General features: G+C 43.2%; 4 protein-coding genes and 1 long non-coding RNA gene across 6 annotated transcripts; 2 read left to right on the top strand and 3 right to left on the bottom strand.

The window, feature by feature from the left end:
* The first annotated feature begins 314 nt into the window (after positions 1 to 314).
* Positions 315 to 2,708, top strand: LOC102701874 (ventral anterior homeobox 1). The gene is made up of 3 exons (XM_006645243.3): positions 315 to 523; positions 1,944 to 2,207; positions 2,426 to 2,708. Exons 1-3 carry the CDS (start codon positions 348 to 350, stop codon positions 2,481 to 2,483), a joined length of 498 nt encoding a protein of 165 aa, XP_006645306.1. The 5' UTR covers positions 315 to 347; the 3' UTR covers positions 2,484 to 2,708.
* Positions 2,709 to 3,046: 338 nt separating this feature from the next.
* On the bottom strand, positions 3,047 to 4,731 carry LOC121053260. Its single transcript, XM_040519901.1, has 2 exons — positions 3,400 to 4,731; positions 3,047 to 3,281 (listed from the first exon to the last, which is right to left on the bottom strand). The coding sequence occupies exon 1, from the start codon at positions 4,729 to 4,731 to the stop codon at positions 3,400 to 3,402; it is 1,332 nt and encodes a 443-aa protein (XP_040375835.1). The 3' UTR covers positions 3,047 to 3,281.
* Positions 4,732 to 8,576: 3,845 nt separating this feature from the next.
* Positions 8,577 to 13,241, top strand: LOC102704481. 2 transcript variants are annotated; one of them, XM_040521930.1, is made up of 8 exons: positions 8,577 to 8,650; positions 9,553 to 11,147; positions 11,241 to 11,510; positions 11,679 to 11,759; positions 12,136 to 12,156; positions 12,303 to 12,411; positions 12,501 to 12,567; positions 12,672 to 13,241. In XM_040521930.1, the coding sequence occupies exons 2-8, from the start codon at positions 9,666 to 9,668 to the stop codon at positions 12,700 to 12,702; spliced, it is 2,061 nt and encodes a 686-aa protein (XP_040377864.1). In that variant the 5' UTR covers positions 8,577 to 8,650; positions 9,553 to 9,665; the 3' UTR covers positions 12,703 to 13,241. The 2 variants fall into 2 exon arrangements, with proteins under 2 accessions (XP_040377864.1, XP_006646668.1); XM_006646605.2 differs by lacking the exon at positions 12,136 to 12,156.
* Positions 13,242 to 13,298: 57 nt separating this feature from the next.
* On the bottom strand, positions 13,299 to 19,765 carry LOC102701595 (calcium-transporting ATPase 1, plasma membrane-type). The gene is made up of 7 exons (XM_006645242.3): positions 19,349 to 19,765; positions 17,707 to 17,761; positions 15,666 to 17,605; positions 15,410 to 15,568; positions 15,043 to 15,214; positions 14,625 to 14,923; positions 13,299 to 13,925 (listed from the first exon to the last, which is right to left on the bottom strand). The coding sequence occupies exons 1-7, from the start codon at positions 19,541 to 19,543 to the stop codon at positions 13,617 to 13,619; spliced, it is 3,129 nt and encodes a 1,042-aa protein (XP_006645305.2). The 5' UTR covers positions 19,544 to 19,765; the 3' UTR covers positions 13,299 to 13,616.
* A 405-nt stretch (positions 19,766 to 20,170) lies between these two features.
* On the bottom strand, positions 20,171 to 22,321 carry LOC107305122. The gene is made up of 3 exons (XR_001551219.2): positions 22,206 to 22,321; positions 20,589 to 20,785; positions 20,171 to 20,454 (listed from the first exon to the last, which is right to left on the bottom strand). It is a non-coding gene; the product is annotated as an uncharacterized LOC107305122 (long non-coding RNA).
* Between the last annotated feature and the right edge of the window lie 611 nt (positions 22,322 to 22,932).

Here is a 22,932-nt window from a genome sequence, read left to right as displayed (position 1 = left end):
AACAAGTATTATTATGGAATTATTATAGGACAATCATAGCTCAAGTGCTCAACGGTAAGGGTCTCTTCGATTTAAATGATTTTTAAAGAAAAAATGAAAGAATTAAACTTTTCCTCTGAAAATCCATTAAAATTCGTGTGATCCGAATAAACCATAAAAACGATACTGCTGGAAGCTTACCGGGCCCCACCATGCTATCTCGCCGATTGGGCCAAGGCCCAAACAGCTACGAAACTTCTGGGCTTCCCTCATCAGGGCATCAGGCCCACCATCCAGAGGCCCATATGTAGACTTGACCAAAAGAGGAACCAGCCCAGTGCACCGGGGCCACCGAGCCGGCGAGCCCGATGTCGCTGGTCGCCTACGACGCCTCCTCCGACGAGGAAGACGCCGGCGGAGAACCGCCGGCCGCCGTCGCCGCCGCCTCTCCTCATCCCGCTCCCGCATCAATCGGACCTCAGCCGAGGCCTCCGTCTCCCTCGACCTCTGTTCGCGCCGCTCCCCAGCCTCCGGCCCCCAGCCAGTAAGCCCATGCTATCTCCCTAGGGTTTCGCTTGCGGGGATGGGGATTGCTGCGGGAGACGTGGATTCGGGCGTTTCCTGCGGGAATCTGTGTTTGTACTTCTAGCTAGGGTAATGGTTTGATAGGCCACCAGTGATCACTGAGTAGAACTTCGCGGATGTAACAAGTAGCTTCGAAATGCGGATGAGAGTCATATACATGCTAGGATTTTCTTGAAACGTGATACACAGAAATACGCGGGGCTTACTGATTTCTCAAAATTTGAGGAGAGTGCGCAAGTCAGTCTAAAGAAATGTTAAGAAATTTTAGTTATAATCTCCTGTGCCTTTAACTATTTGATTGATAGCTCCCTAAAGTCCTTAATGTGCATTCTTGTTTCAAAGCTGATCATATAATTTACGATCTGCATATGAAGGAATAACAAAGGATTTGGACACTTTACTGATGTTATGCTTATACATGTTTGCCTTCACTGTGTTTATAATTCTTAACGATGAATGTGGGCCATTAATAGCTACACTGTGGGGAATGTGCATCACATCTGGAATAATTTATTTATTAGTGACTGTGCATACTTCATTATGCAGCCTATTTTCACTTACTCTGTAACTCAGTTTGATAACTGCTACAATTTTCTTCTACTTTAGCAACCGTTATAGCAATTTTGTTGCTTCATTATTGTCCTATATAACACCAAAAATCTCCGTGAGGTGTTTGGTACTAAGAATTGCCTAATGTGTTATGCGCAAGGACATAACTGTGCCTGCATAACTTTCTAAATTTAATCTGACAGGTTTGATTTAGGAATACCATGCCACTTATTAGAGCAAGTTCAATAGTATAGCCAACTACTAGCTCCAATTCATCTATAGCCAATCTAATAGCTAACTCATACAATAGTTATCTACAAAACATCAATACATGATCCCACATATCATACACATATTTTGTCTTGGAGTCCGTGTACAGCTGGCTACAAATTAGTAGGCTACCTCTCTTCTCTCTCCCCTTTTATCTCTTTAAAATATACTTATAGTTGGCTTATAGCCTGCTATTGTAGCTTATAGCACTTGTACTTTATTCAACAAAAAGCCTGTCAGCAACTTATTGGTCATTCCATGTGGTGTAGCTGTAAAAGTTTTAGGTGATTTGTAGCATGTGATACAGAGTGTTCATTGCATATCTGTATTTCATATTGTCTTATTTCTGATGATTTTTCTTATATTTCACTGGTCTCGATCATCTTGATGTCTGATATAGGCTTCTCATTGGTTGAACTTGCCTTACCTGAAGTGTTATATATGATGCACAGCTATCATGTTTTTTTTAATTACTATCAAGTACTAGCCACCCTGTTACTTTCTAGATTGATGCAATATCAAAAGTTATTTACTTCTTGTATTTCTGTGTTTCTTTGTAGGAATATTTCTTCCACTAGTTCAGGCAATATCTCCCTGCCCACACCATCGCTAGACCTTCCAGATGTTGCAGATCTGTTTTCCTCCAATCCTCTTCCCTCTGGAGGTTCTACTGCTACTGTGGACAGTACATCAAGGAAAAGAGAATCAAATGGATCTGCCTTTCTAGACCCACGCAGTAAATTTCCAAGGGTTCAATCGGCACAGACTCGTGACACCAGGATTGCTGCTGGGAACACCTTAGTTCCACCACAGCTTAGAGGAAGGTTAGCCTTGTTTTCAGTTACTTAAGAAAGATGGTAAAATAGTATTGTATCTGGCCTATAGTCATAGTTTAGATGCTTTCCTTACGATGTCTGAATCAAATGATCTGAGTAAACTATATATGATAAAATAAGTGTATTCTCCCAGTTCTGCTGAAAAAGGTTCTTCAGCATCATGTATCTGCTGTCCTGAATAATATTTGTTCCTTTTTTCTTCACAGGAGCAATGTTGTCACTGAAGATATGAGCAAACTATTTGTGGCTAGACGCAAAGAGTAGTGCTGATACTTTTGTTAGCCTCTAATTGTACTCCATCAACAAATCTATTGCGCCCCATGGACTCAGAAGGACATGATTGGAGAAGTTTTGCTATGTGACCTAAAATCCGGAAAAAAGTGGGATTGTATTAATAGATAGGGAATGCTCTCTTTTCTGGTACCATGTAGTGGCCATGTCTATGATATTCACTTGAATTTATGAGCAGATCATGATCTGTTGTTGAAAGCATGTGACACTCGAATTAGAAGATGTCTGCTCTTTATGAACTAGATGTTCATCTTCTGTTTACTAAGGGCAGTCCCAACCCATGGTTTCCATGGACAGTTTCCAAGAGACATAGAGCATAATTAACTATACTTAGAAACCATCCCTCCCAACCCACAACTTCTATAGCAGTTCCTATATGGAGGACAATTTAATACAAGCCAAACAAATAGCAGGATTAGCTGTGCAGATTGCATGTATATAATATGTGGCCTGCACCTATCAGGCTATCACTCAAACAGCAATATGCAGCACACACATACGGTCCTACCAGCAAACACCATAAATTATAGCAAACATATTCATAGTAATAGGAAAATCATAAGTACCAGGTAACAAAATAAGCCATATTCATAGGCATTACAAAATATAAATATAAATAACAGGTTTCCATCATCCATTTTCTCTCTCACTGGGTAATGAGAATGCATATATATATAGAGATAGTAATCATCCATTCATCTATCACAGTGCTTGTACTTCAGTGATGCAATTCACCTCCCAAGTGCCACACAGAACTCCAGAAGCAGTCATCTATAATGAAAAGAGTTAAACAATTATATTATTTTTTCATGAACTAAACAAACAATTTTCTGTATAAACTATAATGAAATAATGCACAACAAATTATTTAAGAAAATAATTTTAGTACCTAATTGGAATTCCCAAACTTATTCCAAATATGTTCAATCAAGTCTAACTGAAGTTGCTTATAAGCAAAACGATCATGAATTATAGCGTTTCTTTCTAGTACTTGTGCTATCTCAGGGATAGCTCCATGCGTGATTGTAGCTGGCTGTACAGTTGATGTGCTTGCTTCCTCATTCAAGTTGATAGGAATCTCTTCCATACCCTTCTCATCCTCAATTATCATATTGTGAAGAATGATACATGCAAGCATCACATTTTGGAGATCACCTTGTTCATAAAGACGCGCTGGTCGACGTAAAATGCTAAAGCGAGATTGCAATATTCCAAATGCACATTCAACATCCTTTCTTGCCCCTTCTTGGTGTTGTGCAAACAACTTATGTTTATCAGATTGTGGTTTGCGTATCGACTTAACAAAAACAGGCCACTCAGGGTATATACCATCTGCTAGGTAGTATCCTTGGCTATATTCCCTTCCATTTACACTATATTGCACCTTAGGAGCTTCTCCTCTTAGCTGCTCGGTGAACAAATTAGATTGATTAAGAACGTTAATATCATTGTTGGACCCAGCGACACCAAAGAAGGCATGCCATATCCAACGATCATGTGAAGCAACTGCCTCTAGAATGATAGTTGGAACACCATGGTCACCACGAGTATACATCCCCTTCCATGCATAGGGACATTTCTCCCAATGCCAGTGCATGCAGTCAATACTCCATAGCATGCCAGGAAACCCACGATGTTCACCAAGTTGAATCAAGCGCTCTACATCTTCTGTTGTGGGACGCCGTAAGTACTCACCACCAAATACTTCAACCACACCCTCAACAAACATCTTCAAGAACTCTACCGCCGTACTTTCTCCAATTTTTATATACTCATCAAGTTGATCTGCAGGGCTGCCATTTGCTAGTTGACGAATAGCCGCCGTGCACTTTTGAATAGGCATTAAGCCAGGCCGATTCAAAGCATCAAATCTCAAGGTGAAAAAAGAAGACCACTCACCAAGGGCATCAACTATGCGTAGGAATAAAGGCCTCCTCATCCTAAACCTTCGACGAAATATTGTTTCATTGTACACTGGATTCTCTGAAAAGTAGTCATCAATTAACCGTTGTTTGGATTCTTCACGAGCCTTATAAACATATCTCCTTGATATGAATCTTCTTTGTTGACCATATAAAGCATCCAAATCTTCAAGTACATCAACCATGATTTGATCTGCAACATTTTCAAGTATGTCTTCCTGCATGAGATAATCATCCAGATTGTACAAATCTTGACTCTCATCGCTGTCATCCAATTCAAGATCACTTGGATCCGACATCATGAGAAGGGAAGAATGTAGAGAGCAGAGGGAAGAATGCAGAGAGCAGAGGGAACAACTTGGTTGTCACATATACACACACACCGGTGTGGTGCTTAGACTACTGCAATTGAGTGTTCATACTAATGCAGGCTGTGTTCAGACTACTGCTGCAGTTGAGTGTTTAGACTACTACAGGTTGTGTTGAGACTTACTCAGCGTTCAAATTAATTAATTTCTGGCAGCAAAAATAGTGTTCACACTAGATGAAAGAGTAGTTTTCGCACTAGCAGCATGCAGTGTTCATACTAGCAACATTCAGACTATTGAAGCAACAAAAAAAGAAAAGAGACATACCTCAATCATCCTTGTTAAACAAACTCAGCCGCATGCTCTCCAGTGCCTTTTCTCTTTCAGCTAAGGCTTCTTCACTTAATTGACTGGTACTTGCAAACAACAATTCTTTGTACATCTCTAGCATTTTGCACTTTGTTTTCTCTCGTGCTGTTTTATGAGCAAGCTTGGCTGTTTCTAACTTCTTATTTGCCAAACTTTCTTGCAAATCTGCCATCTTCTCACGGTCTATGGTAGCCATCTGCCTTGCTTCAATAAACTTTTCAAGCTTCTCATTTATCGCAGAAATACCTTTTGATGACTTCCTTTTACCATTCCTTTCATCCTTTGCTTTCTTATGACCTATAGGACACTGCGATGAATCATGTTCAATATTCAAAACACTTGATGGATTTTCACTATTTTCCTTCTCTTTTCCCTTCTCCTTGGATAGTCTTTTCACATATGCAGACCACTTCCTTTCATGGCGCAATACATTCCACACATGGTGCAGAACAAAAGCCTTATCATTATGTTCAGAAGCATATAATTCCAGTGCATTATTAGTTATTTGATCGTCACTCATTCCACTTTCATATACTTTGTTCATCCTTATCCAGCAACCATGAAAGTCAGCAACATGTTTCTTTATGCGGTCCCAGCGAATCTTCAATTGGTTACGACTTCTTGTTCTATTACTAGCTGTTGTACTGTTATAAGTTGTAGTGACATCTCCCCAGTACTGATCTAACTTCTTATCATTTCCATCAACTGGGTCAATAGAATTAAGCAGCCAGGCACTAGCCTACAACAATCATAGGAAGAAACAAAATAACCAATTTACATCATATTATCATATTACTGTTCTAAAAATAATTTGAAGCTATCTTACCAATCTTTCATCTTCTTTACGTGTCCAGTTCAATCGAATTTCAGACCTAATAGCTTGGGGAGTCTCATCACCATCGATATCAATTGGTTCTTTTTCCACTAAACCAACAACATTAGCATCCATTGAAATATTTTCAGTTGGTGAGACTGCATGTTCAGTACTTGTAGAACCAACAAAATGAGAGTTTTCTAGCAATTGGCTAGCACCCTGATTATTCAAAAATGAATTGTGCTGCAGAAAGTTCGTGAACCCACCAGGAGGATGCATACTGTTGATTCAAAAAAGGGCAACACAGAATAAGATATGGTACAAAAAATTGGATGCTCTTGTACTATCTACTAAAATACTAAAATTTTCAGAGGAACCATATCTACTAGTGTACTTCAGTATGGCACAAAAATATCCCCAGGAACCATATCTACTTGTGTACTATAGTCTGGTACAAAAATTTTCCAAGAAACCATATCTAAAGATTCAAAGAAAAATCTACTGAGATGATTTTAAAGAAGGACCGTACCTATCTCTTGAGCCAGGAGGCAAACCATGAAAGAGTGGAGCACTGACACCTGCAGCAGCTAGCTGAGAATCTCTGGTGGCTTCAAAAATAAGGTTACGAGCAAAAAGAGATTGACGAGCAGGGGCATTAGCACTGGTAGCTTGAGCAGCAGATCCACGAGTTGCCTTTGGCCTCCGCAATCCACTCATACTGTGACAGACTGGGTTGGGGTCAGATTCATGGGGAAATCAGATTGGGGCTAGGGCTCAGGAGGCAAACCTGATCTTCAACGTTGAGGCGGAAGGGGATTGAAATATTTGCTCGTTGCCACAGAAGGATTGCCAGCAACAAGAGCCTTCAATCCTGCTGGTTTTTGTAAAGCAGTAGGAGCAGCTAGCAGCAGCGCGCGCGGTGTGGGGCAAGGAGCTTGGTGCGCGCGGGAAGAAAATTGGCGCGCGCGGGGAGACGAGCGGACGAGCGTGGCGGCGTCGTCGATGGAGTGGCGTATATACGCATGGGATCCAGACGTGGTTGGGGGAAGAGCAGAGGAAACGATTGAGGAAGGCCCAACGCAAAATATATCGTTTCTATCAGCCTTGGTCGACGAGAGCACATCGTTTCTGAGATGGGAAACGATTTCTACTATTTCTCTTCTCTCTCTTTCTTAACTCATGTGCCACATCAGTATTTTCTGTGAGCTGGCATGGCATTTAATGCTATAGAAACTACATATAGTTTCAGGTTGGGACTGCCCTAAATACTAGTGGACTAACATTGCCTAAATTCACCACCTTAGACACTACAGTATGTTCATCAATCATGTTAATTTACTGTAGTAAGTACATGAGTTTTCACTTCAAGTGTGGTGATTTTTTCCCAGTACCCGTGGGAAAAGCCGTTTGCTTCAAAATTTGTGCTAAGGCCTGGTTTAGTTTCAAATTTTCTTTCTAAAAACATCACATCGAATCTTTGGACACCTAAATAAAGCATTAAACATAGATGAATCAAAAAACTAATTGCACAGTTACGGAAGAAATCTTGAGACGAATCTTTTGAACTTAATTAGTCCATAATTAGCCATAAGTGCTATAGTAACCACCATATGCTAATGATAGATTAATTAGGCTCAAAAGATTCGTCTCGCGGTTTCTAGGCTAGCCGTGAAATTTGTTTTTTCATTCGTGTCTGAAAACCGCTTCCGACATCTGGTGAAATACTTGACGTGACACTTGTCCCAAAAAATTTTTCAATCTAAACGGGGCCTAAGTGTATTGGAAAAAAGAGAGGCCATTATTTAACTCGGGGAGTTGTTTTTTGAGCAAGTTGTGATTGATCCGACGATCTCACCGAGCCACTACGAGAAATTATTGGTGTCAACTCTATTACATGGAGCCATTTCACAAATATACTATAAGAAAACTTCACATTCTAATATCTTTTCATTCAAACTTTTTTGATGTTCTCTATGATTTTCTCATCATCACTAATGGCGATATCTACATGCGATGTATCACAAACTTTGGTTAGGCTCTTTTGCAGCACTATATTGGAGGAGACTATTTCTTTGATTTTTATACGTATGTTTTTCAAACTATTAAATCATATGTTTTTATTATATCTACGTAGAATACATTTATACTAAAGTAGATTTTTAACTTTGTAGCAATTAATTTTATCATTTACACCATTAAATATCTAACAAAAGGGTCGGATAATCTTTTATCTTTCGTACGTAAGAGAGCACAAACTTTTTAAGCTTACGTTGAAGTAACTATTGAGATTTCCTGCTATTTTTAAAAAACGGCAGTCCGGTAAGTCCCCATATTCGGACTTTCAGCTTACTTATATAATAAAGGATAAATTAGTAATTAAAAATAGTTTATGATAACATTTTTTACATATCGACAGGTTGTTACACGTGTTACAAGAAAAGTTTTTCCCAAAATTCACTAATTAGAAATCTCCGTTCCCTCCCAGAAAAATGAGGCGCGCTGCTCAAAAAAAGAGAAGCAAAAAATGGCGCGGTGTTTGGCTTCTCCAGCACACTTCCGTTCCCTCCTACTCTCCGCCGGCTTGGAACTTGTGCCTCTATCTCTCGCTCTCTTCCCACTCCACACCGCTCTCGCGAACTCATCTCCCTCTTCCTTTCCCCAATCTGCCGCCGCTTCGGTTCATGGCGGATCAGCTGCGAAGCGGAGGAGCGAAGCACTAGGAACAAGGTGGGTTTCTCACATTTGGCATCCCTTTTCATCAGGTATTCCGTTCCCATCGCTTGATCGGATCATCGCGTTAGGTTTTCACGCCACGCCATGCCATGCCTGTTTTGGTTTACGCCAAATCGCGTGATTCCTACTCATCGTCGTCGTTGTCGGCGTCGTCGCACCCGAGGAATCCAAGTCGGTTTTGCGGGTTGAATGCGTTTTGCCGTCTCTGGTGGCGGCTGTTGCGTGCTCAGCTAATTACCGTTGGCACGCGCCGATCGGTGGGGGCAGGCCGCTCGATCTGATCGTTATCGAATCGCGGCGTCCATTTGTGTGAATAGATGCACTCACCTTCGTTCGCGATGCATTTGTTGTTCGGTGACACGGGATGATCGATTTGTGATCAGATCCCGATCATTTGCTGCCACGGCATGCTAGTAAATAATCTGATGGGATATTTGGAGAGATGGATTTTGACGGTGAAGTAAAGCTTAATGTTCTCGTTTATCGAGAGGAACAGTCTGCACATATTGCTATATGTTCATCTGTTGGGTATCTGAGTGACTGATTGCCAGATTTATGAAATATATCATTTCTCCGACATCAATATGAAGATGCATTATTTTTGGAACATTGTCTGATATGAATCAGAGTTCAATTTATACTATTTCTAGATGGTATGATCCCCAAATCAGCTGTAATATTACAGCGAGCCACTCTGCTTGCTCCTTGTCATTGCCCGCATCATACAGCTGTCCATTTTCCTTGCCATCATACAGTTCCGTGTGCATATTTTGGGTACATGTATCTTGTTTTAGAAACTGTAGCATCTCAATCTATGTTCCCCTCATACACACAGTTTGATTGTAGTATTCACATCACACAGTTCAGTCTGAGATGATTTTAGCTCTTGGTTTCAGGTTGTCTATTCATCATTTAGGCCAGGCCAGGATCAACTTTACATTGTTAACACTATTCACAGTGCGTCTCTAAGTTCATACAAGGTGTTCTCTATCTATTTCAGTATTACAACATGGACATAATGACATCTGCAAGAGGATGTGCAAGGTTAGCTTACGTTAATTCGCAAGAGCCTGGTGATGAATCACAAATCAATGCTATTGATGTGGTGGATGGGCTGCTAGTAGAAGATGATATAGAAACTTCTCAGAAAATAAGCAACGACCAGATAACAAAAGCAAAGTCAGCTTCTACTTTAGGCTCAGTTATAGCTCCATGGCTGGCCAAAAGGGCTGAGTGCAGTTTCTCACTCAAAAGGGCTGGAATTTTTGACTGGGCTGATATCCCCACCGCTGATGATTGCAGAACCAGTATTGTTTCCATGGAAAATACAGGAGATCGTGCTAATGATCAAGTGAAGCATGTGGATTCCCAAAGATGTTGTGGCTATGAATCAGGTAGCAGGGCTCGTCCCATACTAGAATGCATTGATGAGGAAAGTGTTCATTGTCTGAAGAAACCAGAACCATTTAGTGGAACTGATGATTTATATCAAGAATATGATATTGGTCCAAATACTCAGATGGCAGCTGAAGCCATGGAAGCATTGTTCAATGCTTCAACTGTCTGTTATGACGTGAAGGGTACTGAAGGTTCTGCTGTAATAAATATGACAACAGGAACCAAAGTTGATATGGCATGTGCAGTTCATTCACCAATTCAAAAGAGAAAGGTAACCTGCTTGCGCCAGAGATCAGGAGTGGCAACAGAATACAAGCAAATCAAGGTAGCTGATGCAGTAAGGGAAAATGGTGAAAGTCCATTCTCTTATGCAAAGCGTCCCAGCATGTCAAAAACCAGGAAGTATCCGAAACAGATGGCAGGGAAAGCAAAAGGAAACATCAAGAGTGGGATTATTCAAAGAGACATAGATCATGAGGTGTCAGAAGTAGTCACAAGATCAGGTACAGATGACTTGCATATTCCTCTCTCACTAGGTACAGATGCTTTAATCCATCCTAAAAGGAGGAGGACATCTATGTTTACCTCAGGAAGCTCGAAAATTGAGTTCACTGAATCTATCAAGTTAACCGCAACAAGAGCCAAAACTACAGAAGTAAAGCAGCTTTCAACAGCTAAAAGAGTAAGCGTATCTGATCGAGATACCTCAAGCGGCATGAGAATGAGCCAACATTCTTCTTTATCTGATCATGAAGCATCAGCAGCCAGTTCATATTTCAATCCACTCGGAGAAACTTCTATTGTAAGGCTTGGAAAGCGCTCAATACCTGAGAAGAAGGGTCATGGCTCTAATTTGATGCACAGTGTACCACTTAGAGAGCTGAATGGTGCAGGGCCCCAAGCTAGGATGCTTGCATCGAAGAATACACTGAAGAGAGTCCTGAAATCACCAGGTTCTAGAGAACTTGCTAGCCTTTTTAGAAATGAAGTAACTCCAGTATTGCAATCAAGCAGGCGTAGGAGGCATATGTCCACAGTCCGTGTGCTACTTAGCCAAAGTATGGACAGTGAAACCCTCAATGATCAAACAAAGGTACCTTCCATTTCATAGTTGCACAAACTACACACAATAGTTAAAGGCCTCCCAGTGGTTCTCACCTTTTAAACTCTGTTTGCTCATTGGCAGATTTTGATACATTTTGGATTGTCGGTGGCAACAACTATTTCAGAGGCTACACACTTCGTTGCTGAAAAGTTTGCTCGTACAAGGAACATGCTAGAGGCAATAGCTATGGGCATACCTGTAGTCATACCAGCATGGCTTGAGTGCTGCAGGGAAGCTAAGTGTTTCATTGATGAGAAAGGATACATACTGAGGGATATAAAGAAAGAAAAGGAGCTAGGTTTCAGCATGCCTGTCTCACTAAGCCAAGCCTGCAACAAACCATTGTTAGAGGTGCTACTTCAGTTTATTAGCTGTGAAAAATGTAATCAAAATGAGAATAAGTACTTGCAGTTGACAATTATATTATCTTGATGCCATGAGATATTTTTAACTTATCTATATTATTATGCCAAAATATGAAATGTTTATGTTACCTAAACGCTTTATTGAATTTTCCAGGGTAGAAGAGTGCTGATCACACCAAATGCTAAACCTAGCAAGGAGATTTTGAAAAGTTTAGTAGTGGCTGCTCATGGCAAGGTATGTGTTTGTTATATATTCCTTGTCTTTGGTAGAGTACTTCTGTTCATATTGATCTGAATTTTCTTTTGGTAGCAATCTCCTTGTCTTTGGTATTCTGATGGTAGATATCACTCTTTTCTGCCACCATATGAACTTTCCAGCTGTTTAGAAGTTAATGCACATAAAGGATTTCATTATTTTTCACATTGTTACGTAAAGTGAACAAAAATCTGGAGGCCTAGTGTTTGTAATGCAACAACAAATACGAGTAGGGTCTGATCAATGTGGATTACCATCAAACTGGAACATTTTCTAGTGACCTGTGTTTCTTTCAATGGATAGTTCTAGTCACGTGTTAAATTCAATTCTGTTGTTGCAATATTTACTGATTTAGTACCAGCCATATAGCTGCAAGGTATAATAAGTAGCAAACAATCTGCAGTGTCCATGTTAAAAATAATATACCTCATTACATGCTACTATGCTAGTATCTCATACTTGGTTGCATAATTTCCATTTTTTAAATTGCTTTCACAACGTTTACATTTGTTGGTTTGCCAGCTGTTGGAGAGAAACGCAATGTCTAAGATGAAGAATATAAGTTTAGTAGGAGCTTTTGTAATCTCTTGTGAACAAGACTACAAAATCTGTGCGCCATTCATTAAGAACGGTGTGTGCTATGCTATTTTACCCCTAGTAAAGCTCTGGTGCTTACTCCATTTATCGCGACTGCTGATCAATGTTGTTGTACTGCTGCAGGTTTTGAGGTGTTTGAATCAGAGCTTGTGCTGAATGGTATTATCACCCAGAAGCTAGAATTCGAAAGGTACACGCTTTCTCATCAGACTCTACCGTTATGATTTACAATGGAATGAACATCAGTCATGCTTGATGCCTCTTTAACTCCCAACTGTGGCTTCTATGTTGCAGGTATCGCCTTTTTCATGATAAAACCGTGTGAAGTGTCCGCAGGTCTGGACAAGTTTGATAGTATGCAACAAAGCGTATTATTGTACATATAAACTCCTATAGTCCTCTAGTTACTCGTATGTTCCCTTGCAAATTTCCTAACACTTGCTGCAAGTATTTATGACTGCATCCAATGCCTGCCGTGACTTTCTATGGGTACTCACCATGTTCTTGTGTTAAGGATGAGGATACCATCAACACGGTGACTAGTTTAGACCTGCCATTGTCGGATAACTAGTTGGCATGACAGCTTCTTTTTTCTTTTCTTTTCTTTTCTTTTTTTTTTTTTGAGAAAGAGAGCGAGGCTCTTTCCCATTTCCATTATCAGAAATGAAAACACTACAGCAGTCTGGTTCTGGCATGACAGCCTTGCCCAAGTGGAAACATGTCAGCAACTATGCCACGTAATTGCTGAACTGGATTTGTTCTCTGATCACTTCTAACACTCAGCCATGACGGAGAAAGCTTTAAATCAGAGCTCAATTCGTGAATATGATGATGGGGAAATCGGTTTGGACGTGGTGAAGACAGAATATATATTTTTATATTAAGAAGAATAGAAAGACAAAGAATATATAATCTATAATGTAATGAACGACCTGAGTGCACAGAACAGGATGGATAATTGAGAGAGAATTGGCAAGTACAGACCCTTGTTATGGTTCAATTTTGCCTAACTAATTAACTAAATTATATCCATCGTATCAAAACAATGGAGGGGGAAAAAATGACCATAGCTACACTCTTCACACTCGAGAGCAACCCAACAGTTAAAACTACAAAAGTTTGCGTGAAAACTCAAAACGTCTTAAATTCAGAAGAAAACGAGTTAAGCTACAAAAGTTTCTCCTTAGAAACTTCCGTTTATGAAGAAACCGACGACGAAAACGCGTGCAAAAATCAAAATCAAACCGCGTTGGGGCCGGCGGGGATCGGCTGGTATCCGTCGCGGCGATCGGACGAGTCGCTGCCGGAGTCGACCGGGATGCACTTGAGGATGGCGCCGACCACCAGGCCCGCCGACCCGATGAGCACGCTGGCGAGCCACAGCCTCCCGCTGAGGTGCACCGTGTTGGCGAACGTCCCCAGCAGCTCAACCATGATCACCTGGAACGCCGCCGTCACGCCGACCACCGCCGAGAAGATCCAGCTGCTGAAGATGCCGCTGAAGACGTTGATCTTCTCCATCTCCCTGCTGTTCACCTCGTTGAAAACCTAGCACCAATCAACACAGATTGTAAGACGACGAACTGAAGAATCTGGCAGGATCTTCTGGGCTGAATGCCTGAATAGATAAATAATTTCTACTAATAATTGTTTGGGGATACTGGATAGCAACGAATTCATTAACCGTTGTAAAGCTAAAAAAATAGATTTAAAACAATATCATAAGAAATTCATATGTACAAAATGGTTTGAAAAATCGTAGCAGTTCAGAGTTCGGAAATCGTGCATGTTAATCAATTAATCTTAGTTTTAAGCATAAAATAGGCAGAAGACAAAGGTGTTAAATACCGGATTGTTGAAGCGGATTACTTTCTCCACACTTCAATAAAAGAAAAGTTTTTCCCTTTTGTTTGCTCTACTCCCTCTGTTTTATATTGTAAGACGTTTTGGTTATATCTAAATTCATATGTATATCAATGTGTGTGTATATATATATACACATATATATACATATTACACATATATACATACATATATACGTCTAAATTTATTAGCATCCTTATAAATAATGTCTCGTATCATGAAACGGAGTTAGTACTACATTAGTTAAACCACTTGTTTCTAAGCCATTTGTGTTTTTTTATTTATCAAAATATTTAATTTATTATCCCTACAATTAAGTAGATAATCTACGGGAATATAATTCGCTCGATAATCTAAATCAGAACGAGGTGGCAATGTGCGTACCTGGCAGAAGACAAAGGTGTTGAAGACGAAGGTGTTGAGCAGGGCGTCAGCTCGCGGGCCATCGATCTGGAGGAGGCTCTTCCCTCTGAGGAGGAGGACGCCGAGCACGACCAGCTGGTAGATGCTCTGCCCGGCGATGTTCCTCCACATCACCTTGGTGATGAAGCTGTCGCCGCGGCCGACCGGCGGCCGCTTCATCATCGCGTCGTTGGGCGGCTCCGTCGCCAGCGCCAGCGCCCCCAGGGTGTCCATGATCAGGTTCACCCACAGCAGCTGCACGATCGTCAGCGGCGCACTCCCTGAATTTTGTCAGAGCAACAACTACTGTAAGCTGAAGAGCATAATTACTGGACAGACATGAACCCTAGCAACTGAGCTGGCTGGATGGATATCTCTTTTTTTTGGAAGAGATTTGCACCTGTGAATGATGCAGAGATGAAGTTCACCATGAGGGCGACCACATTGACAGTGAGCTGGAACTGCACGAACTTCTGGATGTTGATGTAGACCGAGCGACCCCATTTGGCCACGTTGATGATGGTCGAGAAGTTGTCGTCCATGATGATCACGTCGGCGTTCTCCTTGGCAACCTGATGAAAGATGAAAGAAGCCAACTCAAAAACATTCGTCGAAAGTTGAAAAATAAACTACGATGAAAATAAACTCTTCAAAATCAACAGTAAATTTAGTTTTAAATTCAAATTTTAGCTTATAAATATAATCAGAAGCGGAAAGACACGGTATGAATGCAAGAGTAACCTATAAGTAACTCAATAACTACGAACCTCTGTTCCAGCAATGCCCATGGCGAGGCCGATGTCCGCCTCGTGCAGCGCCGGCGCGTCGTTGGTGCCGTCGCCGGTCACCGCCACCACCTCGTCGAACATTCCCCTCAGGTTGGTCACCAGCGTGTGCTTGTCCAGCGGCAGCGACCGCGCCATCACCTGCAGCCGCACCACACCATTTTTCACATCGGTTTGCGATGCCGCGGAGTTGTTCTTCGGATGAAGAGAACTCGGATCGCGAGAAGGAGGTACGTGCCTGGATTTTTGGTATGATCTCTCTCATCTCGTCGGGATCCTTCTGCCGGAACTCGGGCCCCTCGATGGCGATGCCTTCGTCGGTCAGGATGCCGCACTCCCTCGCGATCGCCTTCGCCGTGTTGATGTTGTCCCCGGTGACCATCCGGACATTGATGCCGGCGGCGTGACAGGTCGCCACGGCTTCCCTCACGCCGGGGCGGAGCGGGTCCTTGATGCCGAACACGGCGATGAGCGTGTACCCGTCGCTGGGGATGTCGCCGCCGCCGTCGACGTCCTGGTACGCGAGGCAGAGCGTGCGCAGCGCCTCGCACGCGAACGCGTCGATGGCGCTCGACACCTGCTTCGCCTTCGCTTCCGTGAGCTTCTCGACGTTGCCGCTGCCGTCGAGGACGAGGCTGCACCGGCGCAGGACGACCTCGGACGCGCCCTTGAGGAACGCGCGGGGGCTGCCGCCGGCGTTCGGGGACGCGATCACCACGGCCATCGTCTTCTTCACCGAGTTGAACGGCTCCACCTTGAGCTTCGCGGCGCCGGCGTGCTCGATGTTGGCGCGTTTCTCCACCTCGAGCCCGAACTCGAGGATGGCCGTCTCGGTGGGCGTGCCCATGACGGTGTGCTTGCCGTCCTTTGCACGGACGACCTCGGAGCCGGAGCAATGGAAGACGCCCTCGAGGAGCACCTTGGAGAAGGTCTCTGACAACGAGGAGGTGAGCTGGTCGAAGACCTTGGCGTTGCTCACCGTTTTCGCCGCGCCGGACGCCCAGACCTTCTCGACGACCATGTGGTTCGTGGTGAGCGTGCCGGTCTTGTCGGTGCAGATGCAGCTCGCCGACCCCATCGTCTCGCACGCCGAGAGGTGCCGCACGAGCGCGCGCTCCTGCATGAGCTTCTTCATGGCGAACGCGAGGCTGAGCGTGACGGCGAGCGGGAGCCCCTCCGGCACGGCCACGACGATGATGGTGACCGCGACGGCGAAGAAGTTGAGCACCGAGAGCGCGTCCACCATCCTCCACCGCAGCAGCCCGCCGGGCGCGTTCGCCTTGCCGACCAGGAACCTCGCCATGAGCACGGTGAACGTGAGCACCGCGAACGCCAGCCCGATCTTGCCGATGATGGTGGCCACGCCGTTGAGCTTCACCTGCAGCGGCGTCTCGTCCTCGCCGCCCTGGCTCAGCGTCTCCATCAGGTTCCCCCACTCCGTCCTCATCCCGACCGCCGTCACCAGCATCCTCGCCGAGCCGTCCTGCACCTTGGTCCCTCCCAGCAAGAACCGGTTCGCCGCCGACACGTGCACCGGCTCGCTCTCGCCGGACAGGCTCGACTCGTCGACGACAAACGAGTAGCCGTCGATGAACAAGCCGTCAGCCGGAACCTGGTCGCCGATGGACAGATGCACGATGTCGCCGACGACAATGTCGTAGATGGACACCTTCTGCCGGTAGCCGTCGCGGGTGACCTGCACGTCGATCTTCTTCTTCTCCTTGTCCAGGTCCCGGAACTGCAGCGACTGCTTGTAGTCGCTCGCCGCGGTGATCATGACCACGAGGAAGATGGTGAGCATGATGCCGACGCCGTCGTACATGCCGCTCGGCCATCCCTCGGTGGCGAGGCCGATGGCGATGGAGATGACGGCGCAGAAGGCGAGCAGCATCAGCGTCATGTCCTGGCTGGCGTCCCAAAGAAACATCCAGAACGTTCTTGGGGGCTTCTCGGTGTACTGGTTGGCGCCATAGACCTCGGCGCGGAGGCCGGCGTCGTCGGACTTGACGCCGTCGGCGAGGGAGACGGCCACCTTCCGGGCGATGCCGTCGACGCCATTGTGGAACCTCAAGCTCTTGGTGTCGTGGCCGCGCACGATGGAGGCCAGCTCCTCGGCGCTGACGGAGAAGCCGCACTGCCGGGCGAGCTCCGGCAGCGGGTACTCCGTCTTGCGGACGGCTGAGGAGGATCGGAGAGTCGCCATTGTTACAAATCGGAGCAATAAATCTCGAGCAAAATTCAAAGAAACGCTTTTTTTTGGTAAGGACGGGTTACTGTACCATCGATGAACTGAAGTGCAGCCTTCTGAACGAAGAGTGCAACACGAAGCTTCTCCTGTGAAGCAGAAATGGGAAGATCAGTAGCAAATTATTTGAGGATTTCAGTCTTAATTTGATAGTGTTTCAGAAGTTTTTGTGTTGGGTTGAACAGGTAGAATCGCATGGTGTACCATCATTCCATCAAGTTAATAATGAACTTATTTCAAGAGTGATGCTAAATAAAATTTAAACGATGTAGTACTGTGTGGTAGTAACTTTGTTGATGCTCATGTACGAGTTCTCTGTAATACGTAACGTTCATATATTAATTAATTCAGAGTTCCTTTTTTGGTTGTAACCAATGCATACAAACGACAGTTTTCTTTTCTGTGATTCAGCCATGCTGTAATGCCAATTAAGATTTAAGTTTTGATTTTAAGGATAATCGTAGGTAAAGTACTCGCTCTACTGTTTGTAAAATAGCATTGGCGTCATTTAAAAAAGAATGCTGAGGGTAGTTTTTTCACTTGTCTTCTTATCAATCATGAAAAAAGAGTCAAGTTACAAACAGGAAAAAGTAAAATCAAAATCATCTTCCGATTATAGTTTACAGATAGGCACAAAACTTTCTTAGGAATAACCAGCAAGAGCAAAGGCTTCCAGACTACATATATTAGAATAATGCTACTATATTGGTACATAAATTCCTTTTATATCACTAACAGTTTACTCAATTCCTCATTTGTCATTTTTTCTCGGAATGATACGTGGTTCCAAAATGGCAAAAATCCACATATTAGTAAGAGATCAATGATAAATAAGAGATGTAGATTTTTCAATTGCAAATTTTAGTGATGAAGGGAGTATTATATAATGATATGGTTTGTATTTCCAGTGTTTAACAACATCTATAATTGTTCACGTGTTCGCCCAAGCTCTAGAAAACAGATAGATCTGCCACTATGAATACTAAATTTACGGACGAAAAATAATTTATGAATAAAACTTTTATAAATATGTTTTTAGCAATTTAAAAACATTTAGTAAAAATTAATTCAATGAAAAACTCTAAATCCAACTCCAAATTTAAAGTTAAAATTTTAAATTTTAGCTTATAGGCATAAGCAAAAGCGGAAAAAAAAGGCCGATATTCACGGTTTTATATACGTCATGCCCTTGGAGTCGATCAACAAACGAGACTGCCCGTCTATATTTGTGTCATTTTGGTATTGTTGTGCAAATTATAAACAATATTCTAACAAGGTGTGAAACATTTATATTATAAAACACATAGTTTAGCTAAAAAACTTTTGATAAAATTTATTCATTTAACTGAACTCGAAAAAAAAAAGAGTAGGTAGGTCGGCCCACACCCATCCCCATGGTAGCACATGCTCCAAAGTTGCACGTATATATACATGGGCATGCACGATTAATTAGTTAATTTGCAGGTGACACAAGTGTTTCGCTCATGCATTTGCAGATGGCAGAAGTGTTTTGCTCATGCATTGCAGAATGCAGAATGCAGAATTCAGATCTGATTAAGCGATGGATGCAGCCACGATGCAGATGCAGAGAAGAAGTCAAGATCAGAGATACATAGAGAGCCCGGCCAGCCGGCCGGCCGGCCGGCGACGGTGGAGAATCGTTCGTGCTTGCGTACCTGGATCTTGCGGCGCTGGGTCTCGGCCTGCGAGCGCTTGTCGAGGTCGGGGACCATCCGGAAGCGGCGGCGGCGGTTCTTGACGAGCGTGCCGACGGCGTCCCGCCACCGCCGCTGCGCCTCCTCCGACGGGTTCTTCGCCGGCACCTCGAACCTCTTCAGGAACTCCGTCGACTTCATCCTCAGGAACGACATGGCCGCAGATCGCTCTTCCAACTGATCCCGACGCCTTTTCTATCTACGTGCTAATCACTCACTACCAATCAATCGATCAATCAGGTTTAGATTAGGCTAAGCTACTATCTCTTCTCTCCCTCTCCCTCTCGCTCCCATGGCCATGAATCTTTCTTCCCTGTGAATGAGCCCTAGGATGGATGTGTTGGTGTGAGTTTTGGTAAAACCTCAACACGCACGCACGCGTGTCGCCGATCAACCCGGCGATTGGTTGGACGGGATAAAAAACGCTAAACTTTGCTCGTCAACTCCAAAAGCTGCTGCAAATTCGATCCGTAACAATCTCCGAGGCCCAACATGTCCCGGGCAAATATAGCAAAATCAACGCGTTGCCAAATTTAGATATTACTAGGTTTAATTACCCTTTTTTTCTCTTTTTATTTATTAGCAGGGAAAAATATTGGTTTGTTTAAGAACCATGGTAAAAATATCGAGACAAAATCCACACGATTTGAAGCCTTAACAAACAGCTATATGTGCACGTACAATTAATAAAAATGTGACAACTGTTTGTGCCTTCTTCCTTGATCCTAATTAACTAGCCAGCTTTCTAGTGCAACTGACAGAGATAGGTATTACAGTATGTTCCTCTTAATAGTCATTAAGATAGTACAATTATGTATGGTTTGAATTCTTGGCCCCCCAAAAAAAGGCTTGATGGTTTGTAGAAGTCTAACAATGACTTTCAGATAGATGTGGTGTTGGTATACGTTGATGGTCACCACGAAGCTGAGTTTGGCTGGCATTAGACACACTTCAGGCTTCTTTGCATGAAGCGTCATGCATGCTTGAACATCTTCATGCTTAGCCAATGCAAATAGACGGCCACAATTATCACTGGGAGGGTGAGGGGTACGAGAAGGCAGTAATACCTGCAAATGCAAGCACAAAACTAGTTTAGGCACACGGTGCATCCGTACAGAACACCCCTTCTCTTGATGAACATTCATGGACAGTTGGACATAGTGAATGATGCTGAACATTTGCCCTGTATTTATATTAGTACCTATCGTTTTGGATCGCTGACAGAAACCGGTTTTCATATGGCGGAAGCATCTTGGACAAAACCGCAGCATAGAAGAATCCTGCAAGTAACGTGATGCCAAACGCGATGAATGCTGACCCAATCAGCTGGTCTCTATGCATCTTCCGATCAATCTGTTTGACCTTTGCTGTGCAACTTCCACCCCTAGATAGATACCGCTGAATCAAGAAAGTGGAAAATATCAAATCAGGCTGAGTCTGAATGATATCTGAGGAATCTTAAACAAGATTTACATGTATGTCAGTAGCCCTACAAAAAATACCCTGAACAGAATGCACAAAACAAAAGGTGCTTCAGTTCAGTGTGTTAAATTTACTGGGCATCTAATGTCTATTCACCGAGAGAATCACTGCAATATCATTTTTTTACGGTTCTTCTGCAAGAGATGTATGTACTACTAACATATAGATTATTTTTTACTTCTTAAGGAAAAATACATTGCTTTGGATGATCAAAATATTACTCTTGGTGGCACTTACAAACAGAGTGCTGTAAATGAAGATAATTCAATCAGAACAGGATGGAAGAGGGGGTAAATGCCATTCTTGTGGCGTTACTGAATGCATCAAACACCTGCTCGTGTCCATTGGGAAAGTTTACTAGGAACATGTAAGCGGTTCAACAGTAGAGTAGCTAGAAAATTTTCCGTGGTAGTCTTGTCTAAACTCCAACGAGGCAAGTTCACGCGACATAAAAGAAATTGAACACCAAAGTCATATATGGATAAAATTTTAGTTAAGATATGATAGAATATAGAAATAACAAGTAAATATTCTTCATTTGAGCATGAGCAGTATCATAGTTTTCATTCTAGAAATGGATTGAAATTTATATAGTGATGAGTACTAGGATTCTAGTAAGGGCCTACTTAGACAGCACTCACAATTCACAAATGACAACAGTCAGCAGAGAGGGAGGCCGGCCGGCTGGCTGGGGCGCCGGGCCGGCCGAGCAGCGGTCGGCGGCAGGCCAGGCGCAGGCGGGGCGCAGCCGCGCAGAGCCGCAGAGCAGGCGACCAGGCGGGGCGCGGTGCGGCTGGCCGCAGCCGCGGGCGGCGGGGCAGGCCGGGCGGCCGGCGGTGGGCGGCTGGGCGCAGAGGCTAGACTGGCCGACGGCAGGGAGTGAGGGAGAGAGGCGCCGCCGCTGGTGCTTCAGCGCGTGCGCGCACAGCCGCGCAGGCAGGCAGCAAACCCTAGCAAAAATATATATACGTGTTTTTTATTATCGAAAACCAAAGTCTAGAAAATAAACTATCATTAAAAACTCCAAAATCAACTCTAAATTTAACATTAAAATTCAACTTAATAAAAGAAAAGATGAGGTTGCCAATTCCACTAAACTGGAGGAGGCACGTGCAGGAGAAAATGTGAGAAGCAAACAGCAGTGAGACTGAACCGAGAACTCAAAACCGAAGAAATAACAGAGGCACACGGATGCAGGGCTGCGCTGCTTCTACGAGGCATTACGTCGAACATGTTGCGCTCGAAAGGTTGGGGCAGCAAGCAAGCAGCTACGCCGTCGAGAAAACCTGGAGAAGGGAGGGAAACACGACGAGAAAGCGGCCAGCCTCGCGCGTACCTGGTGCCCTTCCTTTGTCTAGTTGTTGGTCATGGCGTGGGATCGTCGCCGTCCTCCTCACGGACCTCGCCTTGCTTGCTTATGGTCTTGTCGCGTGCGCGGCTGTTGCCTCTGGTTTTCTCTCTTGTGCCACCGCCACCGCCACTTATCTCCTTGTTTTGCAGGGCTTTCGTCATTTCATTTTTTTTTCAAAGAAAATACAAATAAAAGATAATTTATAAATAAAATTTTTATATATGTGTTTGTGATCTAAAAGCAAAGTTGAAAAATAAATTATGATAAAAAATTCCAAATTTAACTAGTTTTAAAATTTAAATTTTGAGTTACAGGAATAAACGAAAAGATGGCACTTAGATTTATCACCGGCTTAAAAGGCACATTTATTCGTCCTACTTCCCTCTTCAAACATCAATTCCAAAAATACCCAAAAAAGATGCATTACAAAATTCATATGAACCCATCAATGCGGATGATAATTTGATTTTTTTTCAAAAAAAACCAAATGATATATTTACAAATAAAAAATAATTTGTAAGCCAAAATTTAAATTTTAACCTTAAATTATCTTAGTACATTCACAAGCTAATTCACGTTCCCATTCAAAACCACACAACCATATCTTTTCGGCGTTTTTACTTATACTTATAAGCTAAATTTTAAATTTAGAGTGATTTTAGGGTTTTTCATTTAGTTTATTTTCTAGCATTTGCTTTTATATCGCTATAAA

Source organism: Oryza brachyantha, chromosome 1 (genome assembly GCF_000231095.2).
Source record: "Oryza brachyantha chromosome 1, ObraRS2, whole genome shotgun sequence".
Taxonomy (NCBI): Eukaryota; Viridiplantae; Streptophyta; class Magnoliopsida; order Poales; family Poaceae; genus Oryza; species Oryza brachyantha.
This window is presented reverse-complemented; position numbering and strand designations above follow the sequence as displayed.